The 26,405-nt window shown below is 34.3% G+C and overlaps 1 protein-coding gene across 1 annotated transcript in view; it reads right to left on the bottom strand.

Annotated features, from left to right (window-relative positions):
- LOC111570835 (serine/threonine-protein kinase Nek5-like) overlaps window positions 1-24,280 on the bottom strand; it is a 32,781-nt gene extending 8,501 nt beyond the window's left edge. The window contains exons 1-16 of the mRNA XM_055015005.1: window positions 24,161-24,280; window positions 21,731-21,861; window positions 20,197-20,293; window positions 20,023-20,120; window positions 18,856-18,939; window positions 17,220-17,290; window positions 15,439-15,525; window positions 13,604-13,658; window positions 11,098-11,211; window positions 7,375-7,461; window positions 5,586-5,682; window positions 2,843-2,937; window positions 2,524-2,567; window positions 1,502-1,639; window positions 1,085-1,163; window positions 568-678 (exon numbers count right to left, since the gene is read on the bottom strand). Coding sequence (XP_054870980.1) covers window positions 568-678; window positions 1,085-1,163; window positions 1,502-1,639; window positions 2,524-2,567; window positions 2,843-2,937; window positions 5,586-5,682; window positions 7,375-7,461; window positions 11,098-11,211; window positions 13,604-13,658; window positions 15,439-15,525; window positions 17,220-17,290; window positions 18,856-18,939; window positions 20,023-20,120; window positions 20,197-20,293; window positions 21,731-21,847 — 1,374 coding nt within the window. The 5' untranslated portion in view covers window positions 21,848-21,861; window positions 24,161-24,280. The remainder of the gene's footprint in view (window positions 1-567; window positions 679-1,084; window positions 1,164-1,501; window positions 1,640-2,523; window positions 2,568-2,842; window positions 2,938-5,585; window positions 5,683-7,374; window positions 7,462-11,097; window positions 11,212-13,603; window positions 13,659-15,438; window positions 15,526-17,219; window positions 17,291-18,855; window positions 18,940-20,022; window positions 20,121-20,196; window positions 20,294-21,730; window positions 21,862-24,160) is intronic.
- Between the last annotated feature and the right edge of the window lie 2,125 nt (window positions 24,281-26,405).

The following is a 26,405-nucleotide window of genomic DNA, read 5'->3' as shown; positions in this document are numbered from 1 at the left end:
GACAGTATGTATGCTTGCTTCTTGTACATTTTTGTTTTTTACTGATGCTCCCAACGTTTTAAATCTTTAATCCTGCACAGCTCTTCATATTAAATGTTTCTCAAAACGCTTTTTTTTAGGCACATTTCATACAATTGTACCTAAATTTGGTGCCAAAAGATTCTGAAAAAGGTACAGCTCATGAACTTCAATATGGTAGCATAATAAGAATCTTTTTTATGTATTGAAGAATCTGTGCAATATCAGTGTTTTTCTACATTTGAACACCATGCAATATATAATGTCAATGTTCTACATGTAGAGGAATCTGTAAAATGTGAATATTACTTTGTACATTTATTGCTTATTTAAATTTTTTTACTAATGTCTCCAACATTTTTGCTCCATCCCCTTTACTGCAGTAACACTGCAAATTTCCCCACTGTGGGATTAACAAAAGATTATCTTATCTCATCTCATCTCATCTCATCTCATCTCATCTCATCTCATCTCATCTCATCTCATCTCATCTCATCTCATCTCATCTCATCTCATCTCATCTCATCTCATCTCATCTCATCGTCCCACCTGTTGTCCCTCCTGTCTTTTTTCCTTCTGTTGGTGTTCAATTCGATCCATTCCTTGGTCCTGATGTCCACCAGGTTTCCTGCTGCTCTCAGCTGTAGACGGACGCAAACCCTGGTGGTCACAGAGGAAAAGGCCAGACGTTGAAGTTAAAAGGTGTACAGACGGCGAGAAAATAGAGATGAAAAATACATCAACTGTACTGTATGGGAGTTCAATTTTGATGGTAAACACCTGCACTTCTTCTATTTCTTGAAGAAGTACTTTTACTCACTTCAAGTAACTTAACAATAACCACAGTATTACAGAACACTAAAACAATGTGCACATATTAACAGTACTGTTGTAAAATTATCAAAATAGTTAAAGTGACAAGACCGCATCATCTTTACTTAAGAAAGTATTTTACTGAAGTAAACATGTTAAAAACTTCCTCCATTGCTGCCCCTCAGTGTGCATTTATGCAAATGACAAATTTGACAAAAATAGTCAATCAGAAGTTTGCTGAACTTCATCCTACCAGCTGCTTCTCTGCTCTCAGCTTGTACTGGTTGGCCTCCTGCCTCCTCTGCAGATATTCGTTACGAGCTGCAGCCACACTGACAGACACAATGAGACACACAGGTGAGTGTGTAGAAACACAACGTTCAAACTGTTAAAGCTGCAGAGTTTCTGGGCTTCAAGTAAAACATTAGCTCCCAAAAAAACTACTAGCTCATGCTGCAGCTTCTCATAGAACTTTAACACGTCTTCGTATTCGTACACTGCACAGTTAGAATAAAGTTAACTCTAATCTGATGGAGTATAGGTGCTGTTGGACAGACGAAATAAGCAATGGAAGATGTCTCCTTGGGTTCTGGTAAATTTTGTTGAGCAATTTTTTTGTTGGTTCATCGAGATTCATAATTAAAATGATGTTTGTGGACCAGTTACTCACAGCTGATATGGTTCCACAGGAGGAGCAGTTTGGTCTTCAGGAGGAGGAGGAGGAACGTCGTCCTTCTTCCTCCTCTCGAAGGCGTCCAGTTGGGCGTAGTAGTGCTGGTAATGACTGACAGGCTGCTGACCATTAAATCTGTAATTAGTAGTACATGTTGTACTTGTATGATGCAGCTTCAGGTCAGAGTTGACGTATAAAGATCACTGAGATTTCACATCTACAGTTTGTTTAAATGCAGAGGTGGGTTGAGTTGTACTCAAGTAAGAGGAACGTTATTTCAAAATAATATTACTCAAGTAGAAGTAAAAAGTAGTCATCATAAAAAAATCACTCAAGTGAGAGTAAAAAAGTATTTGGTGAGTAACTGTTTGATGGTGTTTTTTTAGAAATGATGTGATCAGACAGACAGAAATGTAAAAATAATGAGCAAATTCTGGTATTTCCAAATAATAAAGTAATTTAAAAAGTAGTAAAAATAAACAACATCTTCGCAAAACAACAAATTAAGACCCACAAATTTCCAAATCTCATTTTTTCACGACATAAAGCTTTTGAAAGCTACAGTAGGTTCAGTTTACATTTGAATTAAATGTAAAATACGTGCAGCTGCGGCTCTCAAAAATGAGTCCTGCACTTGAAATATGTGAAAAGTAGAAGTTTAGAAGTGCTGTTGATGTTTTGGAATTAAAAAAGTATCTTCTAGACTCCTGTTTTCATTTGTATTATAACTGAGTGCTTCATATGTGCATCAGAATCTTAGTAGTTTTGCATGTCATCTGAAAATTTAGTGCAAGAAGTGCAAAATTCAGTAGGTTCACTGTGGAACAAATAAAAACTTAAGTGCAATTTTTCAGTGTCCATGACTATATATGCTTATGAATTTAATGGAACAAGTGTCTTCTTTTATCTAATTTATTCATGAATTGTGGTCATGTTATTAGGTATTTGTAAAAATCATGTGAAAATAAATAAAAGAGTTTTATTGACGTGAAGCTCAGTCTGAGCAGATTTGTGCTCACCTCTGGTTCCTTGCAGCTGGTTGTGATGCTCTTTGATGAGGAGGCTGCAAACACAAACAAATGCAGAATAAGAGCATCAGAAATACAAGACAAAAAACAACAGTTCTGACTGAGCTTTCGGTTCCGTCGCTGTTGAGGAGTTATTTCAACTTTTTTGGGAAATTTTGGGAAGTAAAAATAAAGCTGGTCACTGAAAACATAACTAGAACTTTCTGAGAACGCTTTCAGAACACAAACATTCTAGCTGGGAGGCCTTTATTGATCCCACAGTGGGGAAATTTGCAGTTTGAATCTTCAGTTTTAATCTTCAGTGTATTACTTTGTGTTGAGCTGGTGTGTAGATCCTCCAGTCGGGTTTAGTGGGAACTTTCTTGTTTCCAGGCCTCTCTGACCCTCTCGCCCTCTCAGTCTTACCTGGAAAACACAAGTTAAAACCACAGAAATGGGATTTTATTGTCTGTTTATGTCTCTAAAGTCACATGTCCACCCTTTCTTCCACTGTTTACATGTGAAAGAAATGTGCTTTTTTGCATCTTTGCAGCTTTTTTACTATTCAGGCAGATTTTCCATGGCCTGAGCAGATTCTAGTTTTAGTTTTTCTGTTCCATCCGAGCTATAAACACTGAGAAGAGGAGGAGGTAATGCACTGTGTTTTTGCTGCTGCTGACTGAGTGGTTGTTTGCACTGAACTACACCAGACGAAATGACCTACTCTGCTGCAGATGCCCCTCATGTGATATTTTATTGTTTTTACTGTGTTTTTCAAAAATTTTTAAATTGTTTTTTATTCTTTTTATTGTTTGTTTATTGTAGACGCTTGTGTAACTGAAAAAAAAAATGAAGTTGAAGTTCAAAACTATGAATTACATCCAAAACATGTGAACACAAAGCAGGAATGAACGTTAGATAACTATCACGAAGCAGCAAGTGAAAACAGACCCTCAGTAATTGAAGGCAGGCGTCGTTAACTTAGAAGTGAGCCAAAGTGTGATGCGATTACACTTCATCCAATCAGGATTCAGCTCAACTCTGGTGGGTAAGGAGCGAAATGATCCCTGCAGCCTGTTGGATGTTGAATGAGCAGCATGTGGTGTCAGTAAATGACCACTAGGAGGCGCCACAGTCCACAAACAACACACCTGTTAGAGCTGATTTGGGGATTTAAGTTCATTATTTGTCAATTTTCATTCCACCGGTGAGTTTCTTCTGGTTGGAAATCACATACACAAATGATTTTAAGCAGTTCCATGTTGTTTCTCTACATTTTTGCCAAAAATACCATGTTCAATAGCATTTATAACCTTTGAAATTGTCACAGAATTTTAAGAAACTGCAGAAATTCCAAATAATTCCAGTAAACTTAGCGTTCTAATAAATCATAACCCCAAAACAGCTGATCTCTAGTCAGTTACTTGTCATTTACGACTCATAACTAAAACCAAATTGCTTCTAAGTAGTGTTAGGCAACGTTGAGGGAACATTCCCACGATGATCTAACACTCAAGGACCGTCTTAAGGGTGTTTATGATTTTAAATAATGCTCCTACGAGGTTAAAAGTTGATGCTTGGACGATGTTGTCAGATTATGTTCTGTGATAAAGACAGAAGAACGTTCCTAAAGTGACATTCAAAAACTGTTTTCAAGATGTTATTGAAGCCTCAGAAGACAGAATGTGCTTTGGGTCATTCCAGAATTGGACGACATTTTACATCCCACCCTTCAAATCTCAAATAATCCATGTACAAAATACTAAAACATGCAGTTGTTGTGTACATTTTCTTGTCCTGAGATCAAATCTAAAAAAAACTATGAGAAAGAATGTTTGAAAATATTTTTAAAATACCAAAAAAGTCTGGAGTTCCCCCTAAAATACCATTTTTCTCTTGTCCCACCCCCTGATGACCAAACTGAATCTCAAATAAAACCGTGAAAATGAAACCGAAACCTCCGTTTTTTGGTATTATTTTCTTCATTGATGTCTCTTGTAATTGTGAGAACATTTTTTTAAATGAACATAATATTTTACATAATAATTATTATACATGGAACACGTGTCCCACAACAACCCTGTTAGCAGAACCTTTTTATCTGGTAGAAGAAGAAAACAGTGAATCACATGAAACGCTGGAATTAGCATCATCAGTTTTCCTAAAGAATGGATAGAGCAAAGCTATGTCCTCTAATATTTTTCATATTTTCATATGATTGTCAGCCTTGACTGAATGTCTCACTCTACCTCATATTATCAGGATCAGACTAATTCTTTGGACTGTTTTCCATCAGTCAGTTTGTCCTCTTGGTCAGCAGTAACAGCAGCTAAATATCTAGCTTCTACTGCTGAGAAAAAGATCACATTAGCATGGATTAGCAACCCTGTTACTGTGATTAGAGTAGGGTTAGCAAACAACACAGAAAACATGGAATAAAAATGCTACCATTGATGTGGAAGCTGAGCCAATCAAGCCTTTGATAGTTTATTACCTATTATTGATGAATATGGAGCAGAAAACTGTAAAAGAGAAGGTTTATTTTTCAAACATTTTGAAGCCCAAATGTCCTCCAATTCTGGAATGACCCATATAATAAAGTATAAACTGTAGTAGTTCACTAGTTAGTCACTGGTAATTTGCAAGTCAAAACCAAAGAGTTCAGTGAGGTGTTAAAGATGTCTGGAAGAACCTGGGAAGATTTAGAAATCCTGCATGCAAACACATCGAGGGCAACACTCACTAAATACTGATTTGCTTTACTTTCTTTCCACTTATGCCACTTTTTGAGTGTAATAACAGAAATGTAGCTCTGTTATTCTATATAAATCCAAGTACAGTTCCTACTGTTGGCTACAAGACCCACCATGCCACACCTGTACATGTAAAATCTGTAATTACTCTTTCATTTATCTTTGTTTTTCTCCTTTTTGTAGATTTTTGCGATCCTTTTCCTGCTTCTTCCATGCCTCATTTGAACGTAGCTGCTGTAACGTGCGTTTCTCATGTGAGCGATAATAAAAGTTATGTTAATATGAAGTTAACTGATAAATAAAAGTTATTCAAGGCACTACCTGGTGTGTTTGTTGCTCTGGTTCTTGTTTTAGCAGGTTGTGAAGCTGCTGCTCTGTTTTCATGCAGCACCGAGTGGCTAAACTCCTCCTGCATCACCTGCATGCACATAGTAAACAATATAATAATAATAACGATATCAGCAACAACAGTAATAACAAAAGCAATAACAATGATAATAACAATAATAATAATCTTTAGTTCTGGAGCATTTTTCTAAATCCAGGATACAATGTTGCAACTTTACATGGCAGCAAAAATAAAACTGATAAATGCACAACATGGTGTATAAAACCAACACAGGCTCATTCCACCTCAATTCACCATTTTTTTTTTTTAGAAATCATTTCATATTTGCCAGACTTTTTTCTGTTCTTATGTATGCCATTCAGTAAAGCATGTGTAAAATCAAATGTTAGTTTTAAGTTAGAAATTCTCAAAAAAGGTTGTTTTTTTTTTGCATCATTTTCTTTGATGATTGAGGAGCCATAACTTGAGAATTATTATTATATTATATTAATATTATAGAACTCTTCCAGTTGGGACACTGTTGGAGTGGTTTCACCATCACACCAGCTCAATGCATGTTTAAATGTTGTCCATGAATGCAAAAAACATAATTGTAATATCTCCTTTTTTCTCATAAAGTATCTGATTGGTTTCTTAAAGCTTTATTATTCTTTCAAAGCAGGGTTGAACCATTGAAGACCTGTAAAATTTTAGCACTCCAGCTACATTATTTCTCAAGTTATGACACTTCAAACATTCATTCACAGTATGATACTGCCACCACCATGCCCTGCATAAATCAGCATGACTTCACCTTCTTCAAGAATTTTTAACTCAAAAACTGCTGCTGCCTTTGAGCCCAGATTGTAAACATGATCAACTCAAACAATAATCAACAATTTAAAAATAAAATCAGTCAAATTAAAGATGGTCAGGCATGAGACATTCAGTGAATTGAGGCAGAATAACCCCACAGTGTTAAAACGGTAAGGACATTATTAAGTGAAACAAAAGATGGTTAAAAAGAAATAAAAACTCAAATGAAAACAGAAAAATCTCTCCAATAAAGGTGTGTCTTTAGAAGAGAGATATAATTTAATTTCAGCTTCTATTGATCTGAATTCATGTGCTCTGAAATCCTGAAATATTCACTACTGAATTATAGGAAAAAAAAGATTTGAAAGGTGCATCACAAAAAAACACAACTTGAATGAAAATGTATTATTAATATTTAAACCTTTTTATAAAACCAGCCATAATGTGGTCATTAAAAAACATATTTTAAAAATAATTTAGAAATATTTTAACACCTTCAGTATGGGGTCCATGTACAGTACAACTGATTAAGTTGATGGAAATTTTTTCTGATATTTGCATATTTTTTAACTATATGGATATTATTGAAATATTTGATGCCTGATAATTCTGTAAAGTTGTATCTTCTTCTTTCAGTATCACTATTTTTTAACTAAATGACTCCAGAAAACCCTGAAATATCAACATTTAGACGAGTTGTTTGCTCTTATTGTCTCAAAGAAACTAAAAGACTGGTTAATTATTCTTAAAAATAATACAATACAATATGAATTTCTGTGTTTGAGGACTTTTATTCAATTCTCCAGCAGCCTGAGTGGTTAAAATGTAAATGTGAAAAACACATTTCTGCTCTTACAAAACACCAAAACTGAACCAGAATTCTCTTTTCAAGCAAAACATGACTTGGATCCTTTTCCTGAAGTGACTATTTGATGGACAGATCAGTGAACCAATCAGATTCTTTACCTGAGAGTCCAGGTGTTTGCTGATGTGCTTCTCCATGAAGGGACGTCGGAGGACCGAGGTGACCGAGGGACGATCCCGAGGGTTGACCTGAAAAACACCATCGATCACTTATTAGTGACTCTAAAAAGCACAATAATGAATAACGCAGGTCGTAATTAATATTATTTACGTTTAACCCATGAACTGAGATGTTAGATTTAATTCCTACACATTAAATAACGGCAGTAAACTGTACATGTAAAGGTTAACTGCTCGATGTTTTTGAGAATCTCTTCCAAATTAGCAAAAAAATTCTGAAAATTTGCCACAATTTTGCTGAAAATAATGAGCATGTTTCCAACAATGTCCTTCTCAATGACGCACTAATTCTAAGGAACTGTTTTTAACCCAGAAAAGTAGGAAATTATGTACTACATGAGTGAAATTTTAGATTTTCCTAAAAAAAAATAAGAAAATTCTTGTTGTTTGTTGGTTAGATGGTAAAAGTACCACATTGAGTTATAAGATAAGATAAAGATAAAGTTCTTTATTTCTCCCCACGCCAGGGGAAATTTACATTGTTACAGCAGCTTATGTAACAGTAGACATAGTGATAAGAATAAAATAATAATAGAACAATAGTAATAATATTTATAATATATACAAGGGTGAGAGATGAGGATAAAGTGGCTTAACAGAAAAAATAAAAAATAAAGTTTAAAAGTGCAAAGATGTGCAGTGCAAGAATGTCTGTGCAAATTGTTATGGTTTGGGGTGGTAATGATATAGTCCAGTTTATGTTAACATCAGCCAGTGATGCTGATGTTGTAAAGTCTTATAGCAGATGGGATGAAGGACCTGCGATAGCGCTCTTTCTTGCAGGGTGGATGTCTCAGTCTGCTGCTGAAGGAGCTGCTTAAAGACCCCACAGTGTCATGCAGTGGGTGAGAGGGATTGTCCATGATGGATGTGAGCTTTGCCAACATCCTCCTCTCACCCACCTCCTCTATGGAGTCCAGGGAACAGTCCAGGACAGAACCAGCCCTCCTGACCAGTCTGTTTAGTCTCTTTCTGTCCCTTTCAGTGCTCCCTGCTCCCCAGCAGACCACTGCATAGAAAATAGCAGACGCTACCACAGAGTCATAGAATGTCCTGAGCAGAGTCCTGCACACTCCAAAGGACCTCAGTCTCCTCAGCAGGTGGAGACCACTTTGGTCCTTCTTGTACAGAACCTCTGTGTTGTGTGTCCAGTCCAGTTTATTATTGAGGTGAACACCCAGGTATTTGTATGTGTCCACCATGTCAATGTCCAAACCCTGGATGTTCACCGGTTATTTCAAAATCTCACAGAAAAGGTAGAAAATAGAAGAATTTGCTGGATTTTGTTATTCGCATCTGCCTAATAATAATTTTTTCTTATTTATTATATGTCTTTTATATTTCTGATGCAATTCTCACATCGTCAGTCCACAAAAACTTAAAAGCTGATTAATTTGATACTATTTTTCCACCTTGAAGGGGAAAAGAAATGATTAAAAAAATGTTTTTGGTCTGACAAACAAGAAGAATTTGATGGATATTCTTATTTCTTATTCAGAGCAGCTTAATAACTATTTTTTCTTATCTATTCTATGATTTCCTTTTTTTTTCTAGTTTAAAATTAATAACTGCAGCACTTTCCCTCACAATTCATACCAACTTTTGTAGGACTTTGGTGGAAATACGCTTGTATTTTAGATATTTTACTGTTAAAACCCAGCAGTTTTTGGGGAAATTGAGACTTGTGTGAATTGTATTTCCACTGGACAAATACAAGGTACAACAAATAAGAAGAATTTGATAGATATTCTTATTCACAGTACTTTAATATCTATTTATTTTCCATATCTATTACATGATTTCCTGTCAGTACATAACAACTGCATCACTTTCTCCATTTCCCTTATAATTCATACCAACTTCTGCAGGACTTTGGTGGATGAATGCTTATTTTAACTTAGTTTTTTGGGAAATGGAGACTTTGTGTGAATTGTATTTCTACTAACGGTGGTAATAATCGACGGTCTGCCTGCTGCAGCATCATTTAAAGCCTACCTTCCTGCCTTCCTCAGCTCACACTAATATCCCCAACAGCTGCTCAAACAGACATTCTGACTTTCACACTTTCCTCTTACAGTTAATCCAAAACCCTCCTGCCAGAGTCCGAACTAGAAAGAACAAACTGGATCACACCTGTTGTCAGATCTCTATATTTGCTACCAGCGAGCTTCAGAAGCACTGAAAACTGTTGTAGAATCTCTCCGACCGACTCACTAAATATGGACTCTCTGGTCCTTCTTTGTAGTTAGAACTGAGAAACGTTTAGATGATTTGTTTTTAAATTTAAACATGAGAAAATGAATTTTTAAGCAAAGCAGCTACTTAAGATAATAGATAAAAACATGATAGAATGTGTTCTGTCTCTGCACTGGTTGTAATGCTTAGTTTTTGGTACTTTTGATTAGTAAAAACAGCAGTAAACTGTCCATTTAAAGGTTAATTGGTAGATCTGAAGTCTGTTTAAAAATTCCAATAAACATTTTGCAAATAAACAAAGATTTTGTCTTAATTTTCTGTAATGTAGCTGGAAATTATGAGTATATTTCCAAGAATGTCCTTCACAATGTTGCACTAATTCTGTTTTTACTGTAAAAACTGAGAAATTTTTGGGGTTTTTTTGTTAATTAGATGGTAAAAGTGACTCATTGAGTCACTTCAAAATCACACAGAATCGGTATAAAACAGGAGAATTTGACAGATTGTTATTCGCATATGCCTAACAACTATTTTTCCTCATCAATTATGTGTTTTATATATACATGTTTAGTACTTTTAAGTAGTAAAAACAGTAATAAAATGTCCATTTAAGGATTAATTGGTCTATCTGTTTAAAAAGTCCCATAAACATTTTGCAAATAAACAAAGACTTCGTCTCAATTTTCCGAAAATTAGATGGAAATTACGAGCATATTTCCAAGAATGTCCTTTGCAATGTAATTCTAAGGAACCTTTTTAACCTAAAAACTAAGAAAACTCCTGGTGTTTGTTGACTAGATGGTAAAAATACCACACTGAGTCACTTCAAAATCACACACAATCAGTAGAAAATAGGAGAACTATCTGCCAAATAACTACTTTTTCTTATCTGTTACATGTGTGTAGTACCTGTCGGTTTCATTTTTAAAAATTAACTGCATTTCATAAGCTAATCATATAGTTTTTACGTAAAATCTTAATCTGTACTGTGCTGTACAGTGATTATCTGTCTGCATTATAAGCAAAAAGTACATTATTTTCTCCCTGAACTGTAGGGAAGCACAAGAAAAAAAGCAAATATTCAAGTAAAGCAGCTCAGTGAGTTTAATTATTTAAATGCTCGTGTTATTTCCTCCACTGATTCTGACTCACTGTGTTTTTATCTGCAGGCTTCTAGCTTTTTTCTTCAGCCTTTCCTGTGAAATCCCGAGGTTTTCCCGGGAAAAAATGGACATATAATCTCTCCAGCATTATCTAGATCCGCCCTGTTGTCTCTTCCAGGAAACCTCCCTGTACAGATGTTGTCTTAGTCAGACGCCACCAACCTGAACCTTATCATAACAACTCCTCATCATTTCTCACTAAAGTCCAGGTTCGTGTTCGTTCCTGCCGTTTGTGCACACCAGTTTATTTATCTCGTATCGAAATAAAAACCCAATAAAAGCCGACCTTGAAGAGCTGTGTGACCAGCAGACGGAGGTCGTAGGAGTAGCTGCTGGGCACCGGGTTGTATCGGCCTCGGCATATTTTACCGACCAGCTGGCGAAGGCTGCTGCCCTCAAACTGCAGGTGAAGATAAGGAGACATAAACACATGTTGTAAAGCCACAGAAAATCAAAAGGTGACTATTGTAATACTGTTTTTTCACCTAAAGATGGGCAGAAATAGTTAGAAAACACTTCTGGACACATACAAGGTTCGATAAAGAAGAAGAATTTGTTGGATATTCTTATTTATGTCAGTTTAATAACTATTTTTCCTTGTCTGTCAAATCATTTCCTAGTTTTATTAGTTCAAAGTCAGTATTTAATCATTATAGCACTTTCTCTATTTCCTTTATAATAAATACCCACGTGTGAAGGACTCTGGTGGAAATATTCCTTCATTTTACAGTTTAATATCTGCACATTTTTAGGAAATTGAGGATTTCTGACACAATTCTCACTTTGTTAATCTCTAGAAAATCAAAATGAAGCTATTTTAATACTATTTTTCCCTCTTAAAAGGGGAAAGAAATGGTTAGAAAACACTTCTGGATGCATACAAGGTTCAGTAAACAACATGAATTTGATGGATACTGTTATTAACATCAGTATTTTTCTTTATCTATTATACGATTCCCTAATTTTTATTAGTTTAATGTCAGTACTTAATAACTGTACCACTTTCTATATTTCCCTTACAATAATGACTAACTTGTGGACATTGGTGGAAATATCCTTGGAATTTACAGTTGAAGATCAGCAAATTTTTAGGAAACTGAGAATTTATGATACACTTCTTCCACTGTCAATCCATAGAAAATCAAAAGGCGACTATTTTAATACTGTTTTTCACCTAAAAGGGGAAAGAAATGCTGAAAAAACAATAATGAATACATACAAATGCATTATACGTTGATGCAGAGGAAAGATTTGTCAACAAACAATGAGAATTTGATGTGTATTCTTATTTACACCAGCTTAAAGCTATTTTTTCCTTTTCCATTATATGATTTCCTATTTTTCTAATTTAAAATCAGTATTGAATAACTGCAGAACTTTCCCCTTATAATTATTAACAACTTGTGCAATGCAATGTATAATGCAAGTTTTAATTAATATTTTTTACATGTATCTCATGAACTGAGATGCTTAATTTAATTGCTATACATTAAATAACAGCAGTAAACTGTTCATTTAAAGGTTAATTGGTAGATGTGAAAGTTCTCCGAAGTCTGTTTAATACTTCCCATAAACATTTTGCAATTTAATTTTAAAAAATCTTCATATCTTCATAACTTTCTAACAACTGGTTGTAATTTAGGTTTAAATTCTGAGCATATTTCCAAGAATGTCCTTCACAGTGTCACACTAAATTTTAAGAGAATTTGGAGAAAATGTTTTCTTACCTGAAAAAAGGAAATTATGTATTAGATAATGAAAAATTGTTCATAAAATGATGAATTATCAGTATACATCACAGTTTCCTAGAAAGACTATGAAATTTTTGTTGTTTTTTTGATTAGATAGCAAAAATGCCACCTTGAGCCTCTTTAAAATCAGACAGAACCGGTAGAACAATCAAGAATTTGATGGATTTTCTCATTAACATCACCTTAATAACTCCTTTTCTTATGCATTATATGATTTCCTATTCTGTTAAAACCAGCAAATTTATAGGGAATTGAAAATTGTGTGCCTGTATTTCCACTGACAGCACAAATAATCAATCAGAGCTTCCTTAGATTTATATCCTGAACAGCTGCTCAAACAATTTCTGACAATTTGGACACAATTCTCACATCATCAATCCACAAAAAAATTAAAATTTGACTATTTCAGTACAGTTTTTTCACCTAAAGGAAGAAACAAATGGTTAAAAAACACATATGGACACATAGAAATGCATTAAACTCTGAGGCAGAGGAAAGATTTGTCAGTTTTAGAGGCAGGTTTGACAGAAAATGTAGCTGTAAATTATGAGTATATTTTAAAGAATGTCCATCGTAGTGTCAAGAGAGTTTGGATTAAGCGTTTTTAACCTGAAAAAGCAGATAATAATATAATATGTCACAATTTCTTAGAAAGACAAAGAAAACTTTGGTTGTTTTTTGATTAAATAGTAAAAGTGCCACCTTGAGTGCCTTTAAAATGACACAGAATTGGTAGAAGAATGAATAATTTGATGGATATTCTTATTCACATCAGCATGATTAATAATTTTTCTCATCTATTACATGATTTATGACAAATAATTCATTAACAGCGATGCCAAATCCGCATCATATCGCTTCACATGTCCCTGTAAATGTCTCTGTGTTGGACCAAACAGGTGCACTGGTTAGTGAAGAGAATGAAATCTAGATTAAACTGAGAGATTCTGTGTAAATTTCCCATTTTGCCACATCTGGTGAGAGTGTGAGTGTACGTTAGCATTAGCATTAGCTCGGTGTGCAGGGCGTGGTGCAGCTCACTGGATGCCTCAGTGTGCAGAGTTCATAGAGGACGCAGCCCAGAGACCAGATATCCCTGCAGAAACACAAACACACGGGATTTAAAATGCAATCTGACGTTAATTAAACCACATTAACTTCACAGTTTTCATGACATCAGAACCGAATGTTTTCCCAGGGAGTGTATCCGCGAAGCCGTCACTCTAAGCTCGTCTTGTATAACTCGGCACATTTTCTTGTTGGAACAGGAGTTTAACATTATGCCGTCCCCCTGAGCAAAAGCCATAAATGTGAAGGAACAAAAGCTGAGATGCTGAGAGCAGAAAAAAGTCTAGTGAAAAAAAGAAAGCTTTTTAAAGGCTTTCTTGGCTCAGAATCAACTATGTGTATGGGTGTGTCCTCTTGTGCTTCTATCTAAGTGAGAACCTGATAAAGTTTTCAGAAACTGAAGATATTTTGGTCCCTTTTCTGCTGAAGAGTTCAGACATTTGAGTTAGATTTAGGTTTAGACGGTGTAGATTATGCATCTAATAAAGGCCTGTGCAGTGCAAACATGTGTGTGTGAGTGTGGGAAAGAGGAAGCAACTCTGACCTCAGCTGGATCAAAACAAGACAGCAGAACAGAGCAGAACAATGATCCAGCAGAGGCAGAACGGAGGCAGAGAACGTCTGCATGTGGGAGTCTGTTGTCAGCTGGTATGCAAGTGTGTGTCTGTATTTGTTTGTACAAGTTGTTGTCGAAGTGAAACACCCTTCTGACTGAATGCAGAGATTATGGAACCTGTTATTATGTCTGCACGACTGATTCTGACTCTCAGAGGATCAAATCATCACAATTTACATCACATTTATAGATTAAAGATTAAAAATTCATAATACGAAGAGTAGTAATCCACCTGGTAGGCAATCCGAGCTGTGGAAGATGTTTTGGGGGATGCAGAGGACTTTTTTAGCTGTAATATCATGAGTGGCCACCAGGAAAGATTGTTTTCCATTTAACTTTTTATTGATTTTTCACTAAACAAAAACAGAAAACCCAATGACTAGTTAAAAGTTAGAAACTCGTTCCACTAGAATGTGGAGACACTGCAGTCAAAGTAGTTCTCATCAATTCTGATCTCAAAGATATGTCAAAAACCAAATCTAAAATCAATTCCAAAACTGATCAAAGCCAGTATTTAACCATTTCAAAACAAACTCTAAAATCTGCCCAAAATTTACAATAAACCAGTTCAAACTGAAGCTATAAACCAGTCAAAATCTAATTGAAATCTTTCAAAACCAGCTCTAAAAAAAATCCATAACTAAGTCAAAAATCTGCTCAAAAGCAGTCTTAAACCAGTTTAAAACCAAGCTACAAACCGTCTAAAATAAATCCAAAATAAGCCCATTACCTGTCAAAAACCAGTCCAAATCAAGTCCATGACTCATCTAGAAGCCGAGAAAAAAAAGGTTTAGAACTAAGTCAAAAATATGTCAAAACCAACCTACAAACCAGCCTAAACTAAATCCAAAATCAACCCATTACTTGTCAAAAACTAGTCCAAATCCAATCCAAAAACCAGTCAACTCATTGACTGGAATTCTCTTATCACACTGATGTTACTGTGCTGCAGGTGGAGGCCACATTGAACACTTGTAAGACAGGAAATAAAAGTTGGTTGTGAGTAGAACACTTGTGACTTGGCTGGAGTTTTCTATTGCTTTTCCTTATTAAAATATTGTGTAATGAAATCGGTTCATTCTTTTTGAATAATCCTGTTCAACTCTTACTGAAAGCCACATTAGCTCATTATGGAATCCTGGACCTTCTAGTTGATTCAGATTACAGAATGTTCAGACCGACATGTACATACGTCTTGTTGTTGTAGGGTCGACTCTCGCAGATCTCTGGAGAAAGATAATACGGCGTTCCAACACAAGTCCTGGCCAGCTCCATGGTGCTACAGTCAACAAACACGACACACTCAGTCAAACTTCACCATTTGCGGTTGTAAAAAGCACAAGTACAAACATTTGTCAGTTATTATTATTGGTTGAGTGAAAACTTTGGCTAGAGGAACAGCAGGATATTTACTCTGCTACATGTGCTGCAGACAGTATAATGGTGTAAACAAAGGAGTCAGAGCTGCTCTGCTGGACAAGCATTTCTAAAACACCACAGACATCCTATTCTACATTTTAATGTTGAATTTCCTCACTGGTTCACGGAGATGTACTCACCATAGTGAAGAAAAGAGACATACCTGTGCTCCATATCTGTCATACATGCAAGACTGGACACCATATTACATGATGTGTAATTCATAATGATGAATTGATGAACAAAGGATCAAATCTAAACAAATAGCAGCTTTTTAAACTGTCTAAAAAATTAATAGATGAGTTTCAGTAACATTTAAACACTGAAATTTGGTCCATGTGTGATGGAAATCGAACTGCTACTTTACCGACAGTAAAATAAAGATTTCCCTACAGTCGTTAGATCCTAATCCATCCTCCATTCTCCATGTCGGGAATAATTTATAACTAGAAATATTTAATGAAGTTTCTGCTATTGTTTAAGATGCGATAAATGTAAGCAACTCTCTGCTGCTATTTGATGCTGCAGGTGTTTATTAAACTTGAGAGGAAATAATCCTAAACAGTTGGAAGCAACAAACTGAACATCTATCTACACCTTATGCATCTTATTTTTGTTTCTTTTTTACAGAACTTACACACGTTTACAAGCAAACTGCAACTTCTATGTCATTTTTGCACTATTTCAAATCATTCCTTTTTCATTTATGTCCTGCAATGTGCAATATCCAACTGTTTTTGTAGTTCTTAATACACCTAAGAATAAGATAGCTCACTGTTTTCATATATAGACTTGTATGTAGGATCTATCTACAAGATTTTATTATTTTATATACGCACATTTCTTCTCTCTTTGGAGAAACTTATGGATCCTGCTGCTGTTTGATGCTGCAGGTGTTTAATAAACTCAGAGGAAACAGTCCTAAATAGCTGGAAGCAGCAAACCAAACTTCAGCTCCTGTTGGTATAAACCTGGTTTTACATTCATTATTGGTAAGTCAAATTTAATTTGACCTAAGCAAATTGAATAAGAAAGAGATTTTGTAGTTTTGACATGAAAACTTCACATTTTGCGATCTCTGTGGTGTTTAAGGACCAATATTATTGCTGAAATTTGGAAAAATTCTTCCCAAAGTCACTTTACGCAACTTGAAGTGCATCACTTGTGCATGCGTATCTATTAATGTGACTGCATGCATTCAGAACTGTGTTGAAAGTGATACAGAAACCATCCAAATCTGTGCAAGATTTAGTTGCAGTCAGTCCAATAACTGTTCATACGTCTTATTCATGCCACTCGTAGAGTGTTTTATGAGTGTGTTTTTTCCCATTTTGTCTCAGTTTGCCTGCAGCAGCCAAACGCTGCAGGCCAACCGTCATTTCCACAACAGTGTGTTTACGTGTCCGGGTCGACAGTTTGTGGAATGATAATCAGTTGTTTGGATGTCTTCCATGTGTTACAGAGTGCTCAGTGACAGACAGCTGCAGCAGTGTGTGTGTGTGTGTGTGTGTGTGTGTGTGTGTGTGTGTGTGTGTGAAGATGACACTGACTTACTTATTCAACATTCTTGCGATTCCAAAGTCCCCCAGCTTCGCTTTCATCCCTCCGTTGGTGAGGAAGATATTCTAGAGCAGAGGGAAGGCAGGAATGAAAGCTGGTCTGTGTTCGACCACAAAAAACACCGACCGGGCATCTGTGTGTGTCTGCCAGTGTGCGTTTGTGAGGAAACAGATATGATTGATGAAAGATAGTGATGCCTACAGAACAGTCTGTGGTCAGTTGTGGAGATATTCTGGGAGTTGGCGCACAGCGAGGCCTTTGTTCAGAGCAAAGCTGATCTCAGGACAGTTCAGCCGTACAAGCCAGCGCTCTCTGTAATGATAATACTCGTTAATTAAAAAGCTTAGCCTCGGGATCTGTGGGTAATGTTGTTTACTGTGTGTAGGTTCAGCGAGGAATGCATGATGTACAGTCTGAGGGTTATAAAAGTCAACGGGCAGCTGTGATCAGGATGGATTCTTGTCTGTTAAAATAATAATTGTTCGTATAGCAAATCGCAGACAAACTGATAGAGAATAATGAATCTGATACTCTCACAACGCAAATAAAAAGTTTAATAAGGGAGGGTCGTAAAAAGCGAAGTACAGCCACAAGAAGAACAAGAAGTCCTGCAAAACATGATGCAAAACCAAGTCCAAAAACAATTCCAAAAATTGTTCAAAACCAGTCCAAAGGCAGTTCAAACTCTGTCCAAACCTTATCCAAATCCAATGCAAAAGTGAGTCCATATCAGGTGTAAAACTTGTCCAAAAACAACTCTAAAATAAGTTCATAACTGAGTCAAAGATTATTGAAAACCAAGTCTAAAACCATTCAAAAAACAGTCTTAAACCATTTCAAAACTAAACTACAAACTGCCTAAACTAAATCAAAGATCAGCCCATTACTTTTTAAAAAACAGTCCAAATCAAGTCCAAAACTCACCCAAAAGCTCTAAAATAAGATCATAACCAAGTCAAAAATATGTCAAAAACCAAGTCTAAAACCATTCCAAAAACTGTTGAAAACCAGTCTTAAACCAGTTTGAAACAAATTTTAAAATTTGCCCAAAACCCGTAATAAGCCAGTTCAAACTGAAGCTACAAAACCAGTCTAAATCAGCTCTAAAAAAAAATCATAATTAAGTCAAACATCTGTTCAAAACCTATCTTAAACCAGTTCAAAACCAAGCTACGAACCTGTCCAAACCAAGCCCAAAATCTGTCAAAAATTAGGCCAAATCAATCCAAAATGCATCAAAAACCTGCTGTAAAATAAGTTTAGAACTAAGCCAAACAATATGTCCAAAAGCAAGTCAAAATTAATTCCTTAAACTGTTTATACCCAGTCTTAAACTAGTCCAAAAACCATATCTGACACCTAAAATTAAATATTAGATTTAAAATATTTTTTTGCTATTTTCTCAGATTTTATAGTCTAAATTACTACAGACTGGAGGACTAAATAATGTAAGTAACTGTTAGCTGGGATGAAACAGAGCTACTAATGTAGTGTATGTCAGAAAAAACTGACATTTTGGGTGACAGTTTCACCTGAAAGTGTGTTTTTTGAACTCATTGGTGCTTCAGATCAGGTGAAGTCGACAGTGAATGGAGTGGATTTGTGAGCAGCAGTGAAGCAGCTCAGATACCTGAGCTTTGATGTCTCTGTGGAGAACCTTCCTGTCGTGGATGTGTTTGAGGCCCAGACAGATCTGAACGAACCAGTCCACGATCTGAGAAACAACACGGCTCAGTTTGACCCCTCACGTTGGATTTTTTCACATTTAGAAACACAAAACAGACAAAAACTTCTCAAATAAACAAAAATTTACAGTCGATACTTACTGTACTCAAGAGTAAGGTCAGGTTTACCTTTAGGTTAGTTTAGGTTACGATGAGTTGAGTTTATCTGAGAAGCTGAAGATTTAAATATTCCTTATATGGTTTTCTGCGTATTTAAAGTCTTTTTAATTGCTTTTTGCTAGAATTCAAAGAAGTTTTTGAGAATATACATAATAGAATGTTAATTTATCAGTTTACAATTATATTAAAGAGAAAGGTATACCTTTTTTTATTGGAAAAGCTGTAAGAATCAAATATTTTGTCACTTTTGCTTGAAATTTAAGTCAGTTAAGTCACTTGAGCGTGACATAATGATTTTTTTTCTAATTTTTTGAGGTATTTTTATGTATTTTAATCATCGTTATATGCTTTTCTGCTGAAAGCCTTTTTTAAATAGCTTTTTGCTACAGTTGTGTTTTGTAGAAGTCCATTTAATTTATTGTCTTAAATAATAATAATAAATAAATCTAAAGAACAGAAAAAAATGAGCATAATAGTATGTTCATTTATAAGTTTACAATGTTTGTAAAAAGAAAAATAAAGGGCTTTTATACTAGACACATTGAAAGAATCAAAACTTACCCATTTTCCTGAGAAAATAAACCCAAATTATTGATTGGTTACCAAAATACCGACTGCTGGTTAATTTTCTGTCAGCTACTGATTGATTGTTTTAGATATGAAAAGTTTAAAAGAGTGGAGGGTGAAAGAAAACATGAAATTTAAGTAAATTAAGTAACTTTAGCATCCCAAACCAGCTCAAAGCCAAGCTATTTTCATGTATTTTAAAAGTCATTATATGGTTTTCTGCTTATTTAAAGTCTTTTTTTGTTGCTTTTTGCTAAAATTGCAAAAAGATGAAGTCAATTCTGTCCTTCTCCCACTACAGAAGAGTTATTTTTCTGTGTATATATTGGTATTATCAGTGAATTAAATTAAATATTATGCATCTCTAGTCTCCAGTAATCTGTTACCTGCTGCTCGGTGAAGGGATTTCCTCTCTGCATGTTGATCTTCTTCATCAGATCTCCTCCGTCACAGAACTCCATCACGATGTACAGGCTGCCTCTCTCTAAACGCACATCCAGGAGACACTTTAACGGTTATTTACACTCGTTAATAAACAACACCGACGCTCACAAACTCACCTTGAAACGACCCGATGAAGGCGACGATGTTCGGGTGGTTCATCTTCGACAGCAGCGTCACCTCTTTCTTGGACGCCTCCTTCTCCCTCGCCGACATCTGAGCAGCAAACATGTAAATAAACGTCAACCTACAGCAGCTGGTTGATTAAATAACAAGCTCTGGGAGGCAATATATTGTGTAGCATTAACTTTTAGCATTTTAATCTTATCTTAGGGGCACGACGTAGCATCTAACACTACAAGCACAAAACAAAAAAAGTGCACCTGTGTGGCCCCCAGTTGCACATCAGAAATATAATGGCAAAAATTAACATAAAACCAATAAAAAAAAGCAAATGAAACACCAAAATCACACAATAAACACAAACAAACTAACTGACTGAGGCAGCAGCAGATCAGCGTAAAATTGACTGTAGAATTCTCAGTTTTTGAATGGAGTCTGGTGGCTTTAAAGTGAGCGATAAAAAGGCTTCAGTTACTTGTGGGAGAAAGTTCAAAGTGTAAGATAAAGCGGTAAAAACACAAGATAAAATCAGATAAAACTTCATTAATTATGAATGAAATCCTTTAGCCAGAAATTGCACAGGAAACAAAAAAAATACATAACATGAGAATAAATGCAGTGTCCAGCAGAAAAGCAGTCAGATACAAGTATAAATCTTAAAAATAAGTTATCTAAAATAAAACCATTATAGAAAAGTAATACTGGCAATGATACTGCGGTAGTAAAGTAATATCACACATATTAATGAAGTATAACACACAATTAAGAAATATTGCAAAAGACATTGACATATTACATATAAAAATGAAACTTTGCTCCTGAAAAATGAAATATCACACATTATATTGATATGTTGCACATGAAAATGAAATATTGAATGTGAAATTTGAAATACTGCACATAATATTGAATTATTATGCATAATATGGAAACTGATGTGGCACAAACTACTAAGAAAAAAGTACATGTTCTGAATTAGTGTGAATTTTAAGCAATATTGATGATTTTCAGGTGTCTGAAATCCATTTTGCTGACATCCATTGCAACTAATACATTAACTGTGGATAAGAAACTAAAACAAACCTTCAAAAAACCCAAACTAACCCTCTAATGGACTCATCATATCAATAAATTATACAAATAAATTAGAGTTTAATAACATAAACCTTTATCTCTACCAGCTGTACACTGAAATGATGAATGCATTTATATTTATTATCCAATAATAGCCTGTAATATGCATTATTTTACTTTTAAGTAGCCATTCTGCACTTCACATATGAAATAATTCAGCATATTTTGATCTTTATTCTAGTACTACATGATGGTATTTCTACTTTAAGTCAAATAAATTACTTCATTCATCTTGACCTGCAGCTCAATTAACAACCCCAGTGTTATATATAAATGAATGCATATATATATATATATATATATATATATATATATATATATATATATATATATATATATATATATATATGAATATGAACTGTGTGACCTGCAGGTGGTGAATTCAGAGTTTTGTACCTTCCTGAGGCTGATCTGTTTGACCACACACTCAGTTCCTCCTCCTTTGTCTCGGACCAGGAAAGCTTTTCCAAACGCTCCTTCTCCGATCTGACGGACGACCTCGTAGTTGTTCATAACACCTGGAAGATCTGCGGCAAACGACAAAATAACGTTTTGCACAGAAATACGAAACACAGGAAACATTTAAGCTGCTGTAACAGACATTTATGAGGTTGTGCAGGCAGAGAAATCGGCCAGATGTTCATTGTTTGGTTCATAAAAGTTTGGAAAACAGTGAAAAATGTCCTTCTTTGTTTCATAAAGCCTGAGGTGACAAATACAAATGTCTACTTTTGACCAAACCACAGTCCAAAAACCTCAAATTAGTCAGTTTGCAGTGATATTAAAGACAAAAATATATGTTTTTTATATTGGAGAAGCTGAGAGAATCAAATATTTTGGCATTTTTGTTTGTAAAATTAACCAAAACGATTGATTGGTTACCAAAATACCAACTGCTGGTTAGTTATTTGTCAGTTAATCGGCAGAAAAATGATAAATTTGAGTCCTTAAGCATGACAATAAGAAGTAATCTGAAGTATTTTAACTACCTGAAAATAGTGCGTTCTGCATTCAAGCTTGTACTAAACATAAAAAGATACTCAACTCAACATTATAAGATGTTATTTTAGGATTTAAGACAGCTGGTAGGATAATAATAATAATAGTAATTTTAAAAAAGCAGTTTTCAGATGTCACCTTGAACTCCTTTTACCTTTTCTCTGGGTATTATTCAAAAATTTTTAATTAAGATGATTATTTTTTGATGGCACTGCGTAAAAAAAGGGAAATAATCAGTAGTTGTTATTTACAAAGTACATTTAAAACAGCACACGTGGAGCCAAAATGATTTATAACTGAGAAATTACACCTACCTAAATATTAAAGCTAAAAATCTACAATATTAAATAAAATATACATTTATCCAACCCACTTACAAAATAAGGTTAAGACCCTACAATATCATATATAAAATAAACTTATCAAACATGTTTACATATTAAGGACAACACCAAGCAATAGTATGGAACATACAAACTAACTTGATTAATTTAAATATGAAGGTTAGGACCCTACAATATAATATAGAATATAAATTAGCCTGACTCACTTTAATATTACAAACATACAATGCTATTTTATTTAGAAATTTACTATTTAACTAACAAGCTTAAATATCAAGGTTAAGACTCTACAAAAGGTTTAAATATGATACAAATTTACCAAATTAACTTAAAGATCAAGTATCAGACCTTACAATATTACATAGAGCACAAATTAACCCGACTAACTTAAATATTAAGGTTAAGACCCTAAAACATTACAATATAAATTAAACAAACAAGTATAAATATTAAGGTTAAGACCCTACAATATTATTTTTAAATTATACAAACTACTCAGTTAACTTAAATATTAAGTTTCCAACCTTACAGTATTACATAGAACACAAATTAACCTAACTCACTTGAAGATTAGAACCCTACAATATTATATATAATAAATTCACATCTTTAAATATTAAGGTAAAAACCCTACATTATTATTTAATTATATCACTCAAATGTACTTAACTTAAATATTAAGGTTTAGATCCTACAATATTATTTATTTATGTGACACAAATGTGTGTAATTAACTTAAACATAAAATATCAGACCCTACAGTATTATATATTATACAAATTAAGCTTAAATATTAGGGTAAAGACCTTGCAGTATTGTTTTTATATGATACAAATGTACCTCATTAACTTAAAGATTGGGACCCTACAATATCATTCATTATCCAAATGAAGCTGACTAGCTTAAATATCAAGTTTAAAACCCTAACATATTATTTATATCTGATACAAATGTACACAGTTAACTTAGGCATTAAGTTTCAGACAATAAAATATTATTCATTATACAAATTAACCTGACAAACATAAATATTAAGGTTAAGACCATCATTATTGTACATAATATAAACGAACCTAACGACATTAAAGATTAAAGTTTAACAATACAATATTATATATAATATAAATTAAACTAATAAGTTCAAATGTGAAGATTAAGACCCTGCAGTATTATACATAATAGAAATAACCTGACTAAATTAACATTAATAACCTACAGTATTGTACACTGAACCAAATTTAAGACAAATACTCTACAAATTTATAATGAAAATCCAAAACCTGCAACATTTCAAACATTTAAACTACTTTAAAAACGTCTTTACTCTTTTCAGCAACAGGTCTAGTGAGCAGGCCCGTTGCTATGGAGACGGTAACACAGCTAGCCGCTAGCTCCTCAGTTAGCATGCTAACAGAAGTTCACCTTCGATAAACAAAAAAGCTGCTTTTCTGCTTATTACTGTCAGATGATAGTATTCACTTACCTCTTTAAAACGGCAGTACACGTCTGACAGTGAAACAAAACGACGGCGGCGAGTTCTAAAGTCTAAAGACGGTAAAGTGACTGAATTCTGTCTTTAAAAAAGCGTTTAACTACGGCAAGCGCGACGGAAGCCGAGGGGATAGCTGGGAGTTGTAGTTTTAAGAAAAACACGAGCAGAAGCAAAATTTTTAACAGTATATAAACACAACTGTTTTTCTATTAATAATCCCCAGAAGTATTAAACTTTTGCTTATTCTTGAGCTTCATCATTTTTATTAATTATTGATGATTATTTTGGACAGGTTTTATTTTGCAAGTGGAGAAAACAGTAAACTAATGTGAAAGAAAATGAATAATTCATCAACTGAAAATTTCCACTCTTGATTAATTGTTTGAGTAATTTTCTCAGGTAAAAATGCCAACTTTTCCAGTTTCTTGGCCCTCAGTTCTTGCTGTTTTCTACATTTAAACTCATTTTAATCAGAATTTCTGGGGATTTAGGATTTTCAGTCACACAAAACAAGACATTTTAAGACGCTTTGGGCTTTAAGAAGTTGTCACTAACATTATACAGCAGTTTCAGAGAATTATTAATATTTTATTTTTTTTCCCCTCCACACTTAATTAACCAGGTAAAACTGACAGCTCACTTCCAAGAAATACCTAAAAGGACAGCACAAAAGTCTTTGCTACAACAAAAAAAAAAAAAACAAAAAAAAACAGATAAAGACATAATATCCAGCTAAAGTGATTAAAAGGGGAGCTTTAGGGAAGTTTTATGTATTAAAGTATGGACTGATATCTACTTCTGAAAGTACAAAGAATGATTTTGAGCATATCGATTGATTCTCAGCTGATGATAAATGAAAAAAATACACAATTTTACTGATAAACTGACAAAAACCAAGGTCAAAAATGGTTAAACTCGAGATTAAAAGAACATTTATTCAGTGTGGTTTCACTTTCCTCTGGTTATTAACCAGAGTCTTGCTTAAATCTGAGTTGCCACTTCAGTGTGAATAAGAACAAATCAGTTAATTTATCGAAAACCATGAAAATATTGGAACATTTATATATATTCCCTGTTTATCGCTGCCATGCACAGGAAATCATTACTTAGTGGTGAAAATAACTGGTTTTATTAATTTCAAAACAACTGTGGAACTTCTGCATTTCTAATTTTACAAATGTGTAGCTCATAAAATGTTCATTTTCACAATATCGTGAGCTTGCTGGTTTAAAAAGACACAATAAACTTACAGCATCCAGTGCAGTGACGACTTGTTCATGTCTGAAATCCCAGGGAGTGTTTCATCTGTCCAGTCTGTAATCAGAGCCGAGTGCAAAGACACAACCCTAAATTAAATCTTTAGCGTAGCAGCAGAGGTTTAGTGCTTTATTCACAGTCACAGATCATGTTGCTGTTGTCAGATTTTAGCCATCACACCCCAGAATGATATGCCAGGCAGCCATATGAGTGTATGTACATGTACTATAACATGTATATATACATAAACACGTACATATATATCATGTGGATTCTTTACCTTCAAAACCGATGTCACAACCTGTACAGGAAGTTAAAGTGTGTTAAATGTATATTTACAGTAACTGCTGAAGATTTTGAGAATTTCTGTCAATAAGTGAATAAATTCAGTAAGTATAAGTAGTCATTTTTGTCCCATTTTAAGCCATTTTCGTCTTATCTTTAAGCAATTTGAGAAAAATCTGAGTCGCTTTGGAAAAGTTTTGAGTCATTTTTACAGATGAAGTCATTTTGGAAACTTTTTGTCAGTTGATCCCACATAAAGAGAGGAGAGCATCCTGATTTAATCACTCCTGTTTCTATTTGACTGGATTTGCAGAATTCTGAGTCACTTTGAGTGACTTTTTGAGTCATTATTTTCAAATTTTAAGTCATTTTTAGCGACTTCTGTGACGATTTTGAAAAAAATTTCAGTCACTTTGAAAAAGTCTTTAATCATTTTGGAAATTTTTCAATCACTTTTTGAGTCATTTTAGAGAATTTTAACTCTAAATTTAAGTCATTTTGGAAACATTTTTGTCAGTGGATCCCACGTAAAAAAAAGAGGAGAGCATCTTAATTTAATCACTCCTGTTTCTATTTTACAGTTATAGTCGCCCTTATTACTATTAGTTCTGAATTATGCTGTTAAAACACTAAATTTAATGCATATCAGCTCCAAATATTAGCCATTCGCCTTTCTATATTTTCAATAATCTAC

The sequence above is a fragment of the Amphiprion ocellaris genome, chromosome 11 (genome assembly GCF_022539595.1).
Source record: "Amphiprion ocellaris isolate individual 3 ecotype Okinawa chromosome 11, ASM2253959v1, whole genome shotgun sequence".
In the NCBI taxonomy this organism is placed as follows: Eukaryota; Metazoa; Chordata; class Actinopteri; family Pomacentridae; genus Amphiprion; species Amphiprion ocellaris.
This window is presented reverse-complemented; position numbering and strand designations above follow the sequence as displayed.